The sequence below is a fragment of the Saccostrea echinata genome, unplaced genomic scaffold (genome assembly GCF_033153115.1).
Source record: "Saccostrea echinata isolate AGI-Se365-2 ecotype Australia unplaced genomic scaffold, CSIRO_AGI_Sech_v1 ptg000056l, whole genome shotgun sequence".
Lineage (NCBI taxonomy): Eukaryota > Metazoa > Mollusca > Bivalvia > Ostreida > Ostreidae > Saccostrea > Saccostrea echinata.
In genome coordinates this window covers 991,951-1,003,666 of record NW_026889805.1, presented here as the reverse complement: position 1 = coordinate 1,003,666, position 11,716 = coordinate 991,951, and the positions used below count along the sequence as shown (strand labels likewise).

The 11,716-nt window shown below is 36.4% G+C and overlaps 1 protein-coding gene across 2 annotated transcripts in view; it reads left to right on the top strand.

The window, feature by feature from the left end:
* The window catches only part of LOC133173404 (uncharacterized), a 42,001-nt gene extending 30,980 nt beyond the window's left edge, over positions 1-11,021 (top strand). The window contains exons 1-2 of one of the 2 annotated variants that reach the window (XM_061308387.1): positions 82-229; positions 7,179-11,021. In XM_061308387.1, the coding sequence (XP_061164371.1) occupies positions 7,194-9,698 (2,505 nt within the window). In that variant the 5' untranslated portion in view covers positions 82-229; positions 7,179-7,193 and the 3' untranslated portion in view covers positions 9,699-11,021. Of the gene's footprint in view, positions 1-81; positions 230-7,178 lie in introns of those variants that run through there. The other variant, XM_061308388.1, reaches the window with a different exon arrangement.
* The last annotated feature ends 695 nt before the right edge of the window (positions 11,022-11,716 follow it).

The following is an 11,716-nucleotide window of genomic DNA, read 5'->3' as shown; positions in this document are numbered from 1 at the left end:
AAAATCTGTTATTATCATTGTGACACTTCACTTGACTGTTTTAAGCAATGTATTGTGCATCTAGTTCGATTAGTCATTATTGGATGATGTCAAACATTATTTATTTATATGTAACATGTAACCCTTCACATGGATGTCAGGGCAAAGTAATATTGAATGAAACTGTGTGCCTGTGCAGTGCGTAAAAACAGTGGGAGTTAATATGTGACTTTGAAATACACTGATAAAGGTAAATATATATGTACTTTTTTTTCAAATTTCTTTAAGGGATACTAAATATTGTGCATACTTATCTCAAGCAAAGTATTAAAAACGAAAGTAAATGTCAATCACCCTTTGTCACGAATAATTAACAGATTAAAAAAAAAAATCCCCCAACATGCCTAAAATCCTTGTCACTGTCCGGGAAGGATACTTTTAACATCAGTATGAGTGATGCTTTCCTCTGACATTCCTTTGTAATTATTTCAAAGCTCATTCTCTTGTGAAGTTCAACCAAAGAGCAACACAGCTGGGGAATGCCTATGCAGTTCAGCCCAACAAACCTCCTTCTATATGTCACCATGTTCACAGGTGTGTGAGTGGCCAATATATTGGATCTCAATAGCTCACTGGTTAGAGTGCTGGCACGATACACCAGAGGCCCTGGGTTCAAGTCCCGGTTGAGACTTGATTTTCCACTACCTGTGACATTTGACATCCAACGTACAAAACCCACTAATATGTTGACGGTGCAACCATTAGGGGGAGCAGAGATACCTTTTCCATGTTTTCAGTTTACTGTTCAGTAAACTGTATTTAGACCCATCTCTTCAAACCGCACATGACATTTGGTACTTCTACACTCTGACGTCACATGACATCATATTTAAGTTGCATTACCAAACCGAAGCCTGAACAGTGCTGATTTTCATGAAGAATGTTTAACGTTCATCACATTTTACGTTCATCACAATTACGTTCATTTCATTTCACTAATTTATCATTGTCTAGCAATGCATTTTTAACTAGTTTAAAATGATTCAAAATTTTTCAAAATCCCTTCATTATACATTGAATACATTAATAAGCGATGCATTGTGGGTCCAGAGTTACTGTGGAAAATATTCTATTGAATGAATGTGCATTAGTCCGAATTTTCTCTTCGCCCAGGCGTTGCCTCACTGCGCTCGCTTTTACTTGGGAATATGCCTCACAGGTGTGTGAATGTCAGTCAATAATCTCAGTGGTTAGTGCGCTGGCACGGTTCGCCAGAGGTCCTGGGTTCGAGTCATGGTTTTACTTGAGACTTGATTTTTCACCACCTGTGACATATACGTGTAATATAGATGTCACAATTACTGTAGTTACCTAGAATATAATATATATATATATATATATATATAGCACTAAAAATGACCAACGACACGAACAATAATAATTGTCAAATTTTCGGGATGACCTGTCCCTTCCTCAGTACAAATAAAAAAGTTAAGAAGTCATAAAAACAAAGGAAATAGAGAAACAAAAACAACTAGCACTACTACTAAACTACCAAACACTAAATATTTACAGTGTTACATGTTTAATTTGAAGTTTATAAACAGTTGTGAACAAAGAAATCCGGAGCGCTATGAATTGCGTCCACTCTGGTGGAGTGCGATTTACATAATTGAACGAATTAATTATCGCTAATTAATTATGACCTAGCAGTAAATCATGCATTGTCTTATTCTCTCAAAATAGCATAACTATACATGATAAAAAGAAATTAAAGAAAGATAATATGGAAGGGCAATTTTAAAATATGAATTTGGATATATTATAAATTTTGAAATCTGATAAAAGAAATAAACAAAAATGTAAGCTGTAAATATTTGGGTAGGTTGTTCCAGAATTGCTAATGCGAATTAACGGTAAAGTTTACACTATATAGAGAGAATAAACTTGTTTGTTATAATTTGGGATTGGGTCTAGTTCACGTTCATCCTGGTGAAGTCATTAAGTTTGTTAATACCATTAGGGCGGAATAACTTCAGCCTGTGCATCCAGAACTTTTCCTTGAATTTCCTCTGAGTGTCTGTCCATCTTGGATTATGGTCAATAACCACTACTGTCATGTCCTCCCATTTGTGACCTTCAAGGTTGAAATGTTCCTCAATGGGTTCATTGAGTTTTTTGGTCCTAATGGTAGAACGGTGATTATTGACTCTCCTGCGGAGATCTCCTGTTTCACCAACATACTGTTTGGAGCAAACTTTGCAACTGATGAGATAAATGCAGTTGTCTGTTTGACAGGACAAATTCCCTAGTATTTTGTAGCTGCGGCCTGTAACGGGGCCGTTAAAGCTGTCTGTGTCAGAGCTGTGCTTACAGAGAAGACATCTTCTGTCAGAGCAACTTTTAAAGCCCCCGTTAGGTAATGGATTGTCCAATCTGGTTCTTACTACCATGTCCTTTAGGTTCCTCGGGCATCTGTATGCAGCCAATGGGGGGCTCCTTGAAGACCTCTGCCATTGCATTGAGTGGAGAATTGGCAGGTTCTTTTGAAGGATACCGCTGAGGTCTTACTACCTTAGGCACACCCTTAAATGTGTGTGGGGGATGACAGCTAGTTGGCATAAGATACAGATGGGAATCTGTGGGTTTCGTGTGGAGACTGAACTCAATTTCACCACTTCATGGGTGGAATGTCGCGAAAGCCTCGAGGCATTCTTTTCGTTTGCCAACACCTTTCATCAGTCTATCAAATTTACAGTAGACGTATCTAATTCGAAAAACATATTCCTAGATACTACATGTACATCTACCCTGACTGATGGTGAAATCGAGTTCAGTCTCCAGACGAAACCCACAGATTCCCATCTGTATCTTATGCCAACTAGCTGTCATCCCCCACACACATTTAAGGGTGTGCCTAAGGTGCTAGCCACCAGAATCCGGCGCATCTTTTCATCCCCTGCCTTATATCAGGAACAAAGTGGTCTCCTGAAGTCCCACTTATGCAAGAGAGGCTACAATGCCTGCACCATACAAACTGCTATTGATGAGATGGCAGGACATGACAGGCAAAACCTATTATGCTACAAGGAAAAAGACAATAGCGGCAGGGTCCCTCTGGTAACCACATACCATCCCATCCTTAAGAACCTCAGCGGTATCCTTCAAAAGAATCTGCCAATTCTCCACTCAAATAAACGAATGGCAGAGGTCATCAAGGAGCCCCCATTGGCTGCATACAGACGCCTGAGGAACCTAAAGGACTATAACAAACAAGTTTATTCTCTCTATACAGTGTAAACTTTACCGTTAATTTGCATTAGCAATTCTGGAACAACCTACCCAAATATTTACAGCTTACATTTTTGTTTATTTCTTTTATCAGATTTCAAAATTTATAATATATCCAAATTCATATTTTAAAATTGCCCTTCCATATTATCTTTCTTTAATTTCTTTTTATCATGTATAGTTATGCTATTTTGAGAGAATAAGACAATGTACGATTTACTGCTTGGTCGTAATTAATTAGCGATAATTAATTCGTTCAATTATGTAAATCGCACCTCACCAGAGTACACCCGATAGACTGGACGAAATTCATAGAGCTCCGGATTTCTTTGTTCACAACCGTTTATAAACTTCAAATTAAACATGTAACACTGTAAATATTTAGTGTTTGTAGTTTAGTAGTAGTGCTAGTTGTTTTTGTTTCTCTATTTCCTTTGTTTTTATGACTCCTTAACTTTTTTCTTTGTCCTGAGGAAGGGACAGGTTGTCCCGAAAATTTGACAATTATTATTGTTCGTGTCGTTGGTCATTTTTAGTGCTTTATATAAATTTCCATCCATGACCTTGTATCTACTTAGTAGATCCGACACTTAGGATATACAGTGTTGTTGGTTTTTAGTGCTTTTTATATACAATATATATATTAATTTCAGGTGAAGTGGGAGTAAGATAGCTATAGAAAAAATACAGAGAAAGCCTTATAATATATAATTTTCATGAACATGATGAAGACTTACATTCTGTAGGGATTATATTATGATAAAGTTTCTGCTGTTTATCATTTGACTTGTTATCTTGACTGTATGCCAAGATGATGATGTCCATAAAATTGAATTGAATACATGTATGCTAATTGAAATATAGCTAGCGGTATTAGTTATCAAGTTAAAATCTGTCATATTGAATGAACCATTGAGAGGCAGGAAGCAAGCTTAACCTATTTGTACCCTCTCCCAATATCACATGCTTGACAATGACTCCATATGAATCTGACTGGGGCCTACATGTAGTTATTTTTAAGAAGAGGATTTTTACAGATGACTTACTTTGCATGCAAGAACATGAAGATCTATCCCTATTTTAAACTTCAGCCTCAGCAGCCAACAAGATTCTAACAAACTTTAATCTATCAGGCCCATAGGAAGCAATTTTAGTTGGGGGGGGGGGGGGCACAGCCATACATTTTCAGTTGAGGGGGCACTATCAACTACCAAAAATTCCTTGACAAACAAAAAAAAAACGGTCATCAGACGTTTTTATTGAGGGGGCACAAACATATACAATGTAGTATCTATGTTTTCTATAGTACTCTATATATCGACAAAATTATTGGGGGGGCAGAGTCCCCCCATCCGCCCCCCCCCCCCCGTTCCTACGGCTATGTCTATACAATATATATGCATGAACATGATGAAGATGCTAATGTTTAATGGGCCCCTACTTCTCAAGAGAAGGAGAGTTTAAGCTCTACCGGTCAGAGACCAGAAGAACTTTTGTGATAATGAGGTGTCCATTGTCTCTGTGTTTGTCTAGCTGTCTGTCTGTCTGTAAACAATTTTTAAAAATTTTAATCCTTCTACAGTTTTGGTCTGATTTCAATATAACTTGGTGCACAAGTAGACTACACTAAGATACATAATTCTGTATATCAGTATAACACACATGCATGTGATAGTGGAATATTACTACATAAACTGAGAAAATAGATGATGGAAAGGTTGAAATCATCTCTTTTTTTTCATACAGTTGTGGGATAGCCCCTATTGTCCATAGTCATGCAGTAAAACATTCAAATATGAGACTCTGTGGTGTTGTTTATTTCCTGTTCACTGGGATATTTCCAGTCAACATATGAATGAAAGTAACCATTGTTAATTGATGAAATGTCGTCGATATATCTGAATGTAGAGTTGAAGGCCACAGCAAGTGTTTTCTTCTGAAAAATGAGTCATTGCGTCACAGCAAAGGAATTGAAGGACAGGCAGACAGATGGACATATAGATGAACAGACTTTTATAGGGCTTCTACAGGGTTCTCAATAGTCCTTCTCAGTCTTTATAAACAAAAAATGTAGTTGTACCATGAAAAATGTGAAAATAACAAAAAGTAATTAAATTCACAAAACCTCTGCCCAATCATATAAAATTTTTGCTTTAACACTTATGATCTTCATCAGAGTATCAATGAACCTTAAGCTCAACAATCCAATCACTCAAAATAAATTAAGAGCAGAAAAAAATCATGGAAAAATTTCAGTGTTATTTTTCCTTTGACGTTGATTTCTTCCCCTCGAAGAAATACAAACGGATCAATTTTTTTTCGCATGAAAATTAATTACCATTTCTTGTGCTTAGATGGAATGTTTGTATTGTTTACCATGCACCATGTATAATACAAAGTAACCAAATATGTTCAAATAATCCTTATTGATCACCACAAGAGTATCTCAAGTGACATCGCTATTTCAACCAAACTTTCCACACAGCAGCTTTGGTAATGAGTAATCAAACTGGGTCAGGTTCCTTTCCAAGTGGGAGAGGTGGAAAATGTAATCTAGAAACAAGGAAAATAAAGTGTGGTAATATTTTATATTGTATTATGAAGGAATTAAAAAGAGAAATTCCAAACTACAATTCTTTAGATTGTGAAATTCTATGTAATACATACTGTAAGTATTTTCAGATTTGTTTAAATCATTGTCCTTAATACGGAGTGGAGGTTCCTCAAATTTAATGTTAAACAAACAAACAAAAAGAAACTTGCATAGTGACAAACAGGTGAAGACCCCTATTTGAAATGTATTTTAGTAAAACAGTAAATTTAAAATTGACTTTTAATGTCAAAATGTACCATGTCAAAATAATTAAGGTTTAATAATTGAGTAAATCGGTAACAGACAACATATGGTTTTTTTTATATATGAAGGTTTTCATTTTACATTTTATTTAATTATATGTTAAGAAGGAAAATAAAAAGGTTTTGAGTTTCCCCATATCTATTATGCATAAAATTAGATAAAAAGTATAGATTAGTTTCAGTTTCTACTTAAAAACGTATCGGTAATTATGTAGAATATGACGACTAAAACAACAGATCTTGGTTTACATAATCACCTAATGATAGTTTGAATCATGTGAAGCGAAAATTTAAGAGAAGTACCCTATGTCCGGCTTCTCCATAATTATATTTCTTCTTACAACATGAGATTGAGGGGGTGCTTCCCCAAAGTATTATGATGAGGAAGTTTGTTTGTTTTGTGCTTGAGTAAAGAGATTGCTTAATGTGAAATACTTCTAACGTGTTTGACTTACGGTGGCAGATTTTTGACCAGAATGGGCACATCCCCATGCTCCAGGTTCCTAGAAACAGCTTAAGTGTCTTGTATCAAGCGGTTCTACAACCTGTTTTACCAAAAAAAAAGTCAACACTTGTTTGACATCACAAGAAACACTGAATGTATATTTATATAATTTAATATTGGTTGTAACGAGTCATTTAATTGTATAAAAAAAACTAGTTTATATCTTATAACCTGTGTTGCCTACGTCACAAACACTAATGTCAAAAACGTATCAATCTGCTTGACGTTACATTTAATAATATTATGTACAATTTGAAGGCATTTTTGAAGGAGAAACTGTGTTTTTTTCCTAACTTATTGATGGAAAATTGAATTAGAAGGAATGAATTTAATAGCTATCCAAGTTATACTGGTATAATCTGGGTTGTAACAGTTTACGCTTTTTTATAAATCACTTCGCGGTTTATAAAGTATAAACTGTCCCAGCCCTGGTTATACAGTATAACTTGGGTAGCTATTAAATTCATTCCTTAAAATAATCAAAGATTCTTTTCACGTAGGAACTTATAGAAAAGTCAGGGCTAATTTGATTTCATTCCCATTACAGATTAAGGTCAGCACTATGTACCTTTATCTACGACAAGGTGACGTTTTGGAACTGATTTCTGGTGTTGTTCTCAAGGACGGATATCGACCTGTGGTGGGAGAAGTGGGCAATGACCTCCAACTGGAGCCCGCCATTTGGTTCAAATCTCTTATTATAGACGCCATCTTAATTGACTGTGACCGTCGACAAGTTCGATGGAGCCGTGCACGCATAAAACCGGGCGAGCGAATCAGCGAGGAAATTGATGACGTATCTATAATGTGCGAGCCGGACAACGTCATCAGAGCAAAACACTTCGATACCTCTGTTTTCGAAGATTACGATTACAGTGAATTGGATCCAAAAGCACATGAAATATTTGAAGCAACGAAACAATTGTTGATCAGTATAAGAAAGAAAGAGTTGAATGATGAACAATTCAAAACAGAATTGCTAAGACTGCTCCATTGTTATATTATGCCTTCTGTATCACTGACAACAGATGACATTACAAACCTAAAGAATGCGCTTGCACGGGTTCAGAGCCAGTTACAGAACATTGACAAAATTATTCTTAAGAAGGACAGAGCCGTTCAGTTGACAGAATCTTCTATGGCTAAACAACGAGAGACTTTGTTAGAAAGAGAAGATTTTACAAGTGAAAAGCATATTCTGTCTTGCAGTCCCAAATTCATACAAGCATTTGAAAAGCAAATTGGAAAAGACGTGGAGGAGACGTGGCAGACAATGGAAGTCATGCAGAAGAAAGTGAATGAATTAAAGCGGGATAGCTGTACCTCCACCGAACTGGAACAAGTAAGAAAAGAGCGAGATAAATGCTACGAAAAGTGGGAAAAACTCAAAGTTGTGAAGGAAACCATCAAAGAAGCCATACTTAGGCGCAAAAAAACCAACAAACGATTGTCAAAGTTCGAAACATTGAATGTTTTCCACAATGTTTATATTGAGATCAATGAACGACTTCAGGCAGAGAAGGAAGAAATACATAAACTGTGTTTGCATAAAGTCCAAATTTCTTCTGTTCGAGAAGCTATTGAGTTAGCGCTGGATGAATTAAAGACTGATGGTCAGACGTTAGGTTGGCAGATGAAATCTGATGGCACTACTGAAAACGACATCAATGGCATGAGCTGCAAGCCAAAAGACTGGTACACCTTAGAGGAAACAATTTCAGCCATATTGGCTGACGCCAAACATGACGTAACACAGAAACACGTTAGATTCTGTGCAGGAATACAAGACAAGATTATCTCGGCCTTGAAGGAGGGTCAACTTTTTGAAAACCAAGTCAATCCCTTAGAAGAAGACCTTTCAGTACTTTCCTCTAGTTTTGTCCACATTGAAGATGATCTTTTAGCTTCAGGGGACCGATGTAGAGACCGACGATCCAGACGGGGGCGCTCAACAATGTGTATTCCAGAAGACGATACTCAAGACGTTCCTAGAAGAAGAGAAACAGTCTACCAGTCTCTTATTGACACAGTTAAACGAGAAATTAACGAACATATAGTCAATATGGTGGAATTACTGTCACAAATTAACCCTGAACATACTCGTGCCGGGGGAAGTCAGTCAAACGCGAGCGGAAAGATATCTATTTGTTACCAGAATCATCTATGCCATAAAATCATAGAGCCCCTAGAATCATTATATGAGAAAACATACGGCAGTATGTGCATAAATGTGTTTAACAAAGTGAAGGACATGTCTTTTGAGGAACTCGGGATTGACGAACCATGGATACGTCATCTTAACGATCTATCTTCGCCTGTTCACATTACGGACGTCAAAGTACCTATAGAGAACATTTCCTTGACTAGTGTACCTTCCATAACTTCTGATCTTAGTCTGTTCTCGATCGGTAAAATGCCCATCGATGAACTTTATCGGCGGGCCGAAAAAGAGGGCACAAAATTGGAGAACTGTATGGAATCTGGACAATATGCCAGTCCTTTTCCTGAAGATTCAGAATTGACCCACCCCAAGAACATGCTTGACGCCTCACCACCCAATGAGAGCGATACAATAGCCTTTCATGAGCCTCCGCCGTCCTATGAAGAATCATCGAAATTACCGCCTTGTTATGAACAAAATAGCCTCGCCAGTCAAATAATTCAAGAGGATGGACAAAGCTTGTACGATATTTTACAACCAGGCCTTGATATGATCCACACTTTGGTGATGGAAAACACAGTCACGGGTAAACTGAAATTAATCACCAAGACCTATCGTTTTGTTGGTGATCAGGTGTCGACGCTGAAGTCTGCAGCCTCACTTCAGGATTTCATGGGTTGTTGTGATGAACTCCTTACTCTTCTAATTGTGTTACTAACATACCTCAATGAGGAGGATTTCAAAAGACTATACGTTCAGATGTACATGGTGCTTGACTTCAAGCCCCAGTGCATGTTAGGTGGCGTACATGACTGTTCTCTTACAAACTTTTTTGCGGCATTTCAGTATCTCCAAGATCGATTAGTCATGCAGAATGTGCGGCAAAGCAATACAGAGTCCAAGTAATTGAAATGCGTCAAAATACTGTTAAATACTGTACACATATTTTCGTGGGGTCAAATTTTCGTGGTTTGAGGGAAAAAATGGTTCTTTGAGACTTGATTTCTATTTGAAATTTTGCATTTCGTGGAGGACATTAATTCGTGGGTCTCTTCATACCACGAAAACAACGAAAATTAAAACCTATGAAAGCTTGTGATTTCGGACAGTAGTAAATTTCATGTTTCTGGTGAATGTTAAAGCCTATAACGTGTGCCAAATGCTATTTTTGGTATTTGTTTTATTGTAGCTTGCTTTGCAAAGGCCTTTTTGTTTTTTGTTTTCTTTATGATCAAATATAAGAATAAAAAATCTTCATTTTACATGCACCATGCTGAGATTTGCTTTTTTGTGGCTCTATTGGTTGTTTTAACTTCTTTACTGAGTTTACTATTTATTATGTTGTGATTTGTGGATGGTGTGTTTACAACCATTGCTATTTTTATCTACATGTTCCTAACTTGTTTTCATTATATAGTTTCATCAGTACTGGGTTTCTGTATTGTTATACCTTTAAATATATGTTTCCTTTATAAATCTATACCTAAAATGTATAACATTTCCATTGTTTACTTAGCAGTCAAAAAAATCTATGTTTTACCGCAGAGTAAGATATATTGGACCTGTCGGTGAGATAATGGACTGCTTACGTCACGTGAGTGGGATCAGCCTAAATATTATTTGCATTCGTTTGTGTTCGCAGTGAAGTTTAACCGCAGTGCGGGTAAAAGAAATTTACATCATGGAAGCCAGCACAAGATACATGTATGTCAGACACAAATATATAAAAGGTATAACAAAACATTTATTGACTGCGTTCACGGGCAAAATGCGTTTTGTCGACCCCTCGAACAAATCTGTTCGGCCCAAGGCAACCGGTTTGGTTCTTGGGTCCGCCAAAATGCATGTTGCCCTCGAACCCAGTCGATAAAAGTATATTGCTACCATAAAGGATGAAAATGCGCGTTTTCTAAATCAATCATTGTCTTTTATGATTAGAAGTAACGTTTTAAAATTTTATAACAGGTTTGTTGATCACTATTGATACATTACACAGCTGTTATATGCGACCCAGCCTTTACAAATATAGTATTGCTTTTGTTTTACTTGAGTGTGGATTTGCATAATAAATTTATATGATATTGATATGATCATTAGACTGTGTCAAAGTTTGTAATTCTTTTTATTTGCGGGTTGTTGTTGTACATGCATTCACGCAGATACTCGCGGTGTATTTAGTATTACTACACTGTCATTTGATTATTTCATTAAATGAAATGAAAATATAAATCACTTTTGCTTTTTGAAATATGGCGTTTAGGGTTAGGTTAGGTTAGGTTTTCATTCTAAAGTTTAAAATGTTTACATGACATTGTAATCATTTTCAACTTCAGATTGAAAATTAATAAACGGTATGTGGGTCACACATGCCCTAAATAAAATCAAAAGATCAAACAGCAAAAGTGTAATTAATTGGATGAAAAATGAAATCATTGGATGATTTTTTTTGGCTTAGTTTGAGTGAACATTTGCGAAAGATGCAACCAATTTTCTTTACATGACTTTTAGGTCTACGTATATTCATCATATATCGGACCATCTTGGTTTAAAACACATCTGACATGCAGATTGAACACTTTTCAAAACTAGAAATATATCCGCAATAAAAACGTGATTGCAACGCCCCCTCATACATTCATACAGCAAGGTAAAAGAGACATACCGTGTTTTTTCATCCGAGCTAATGGTAAATATAACGAAGGAAGGATACTTTTCATGGTTTGTGAAATATACAGAACTTCTAAAGTTAATTAACATTTCACAAATTCTATGGTCGATAAAATGACCTCGTTAGCAAATACAGTCTATCGTTAAGTCGAATGTTGACATGTTTTTAGTACAAATTGTTAGGCCCTCATTTTCAAACTGAATTGTGTAATATTTTTTCCGTTTACCCGATCATGACAAGGAGCACACGCGGTTGT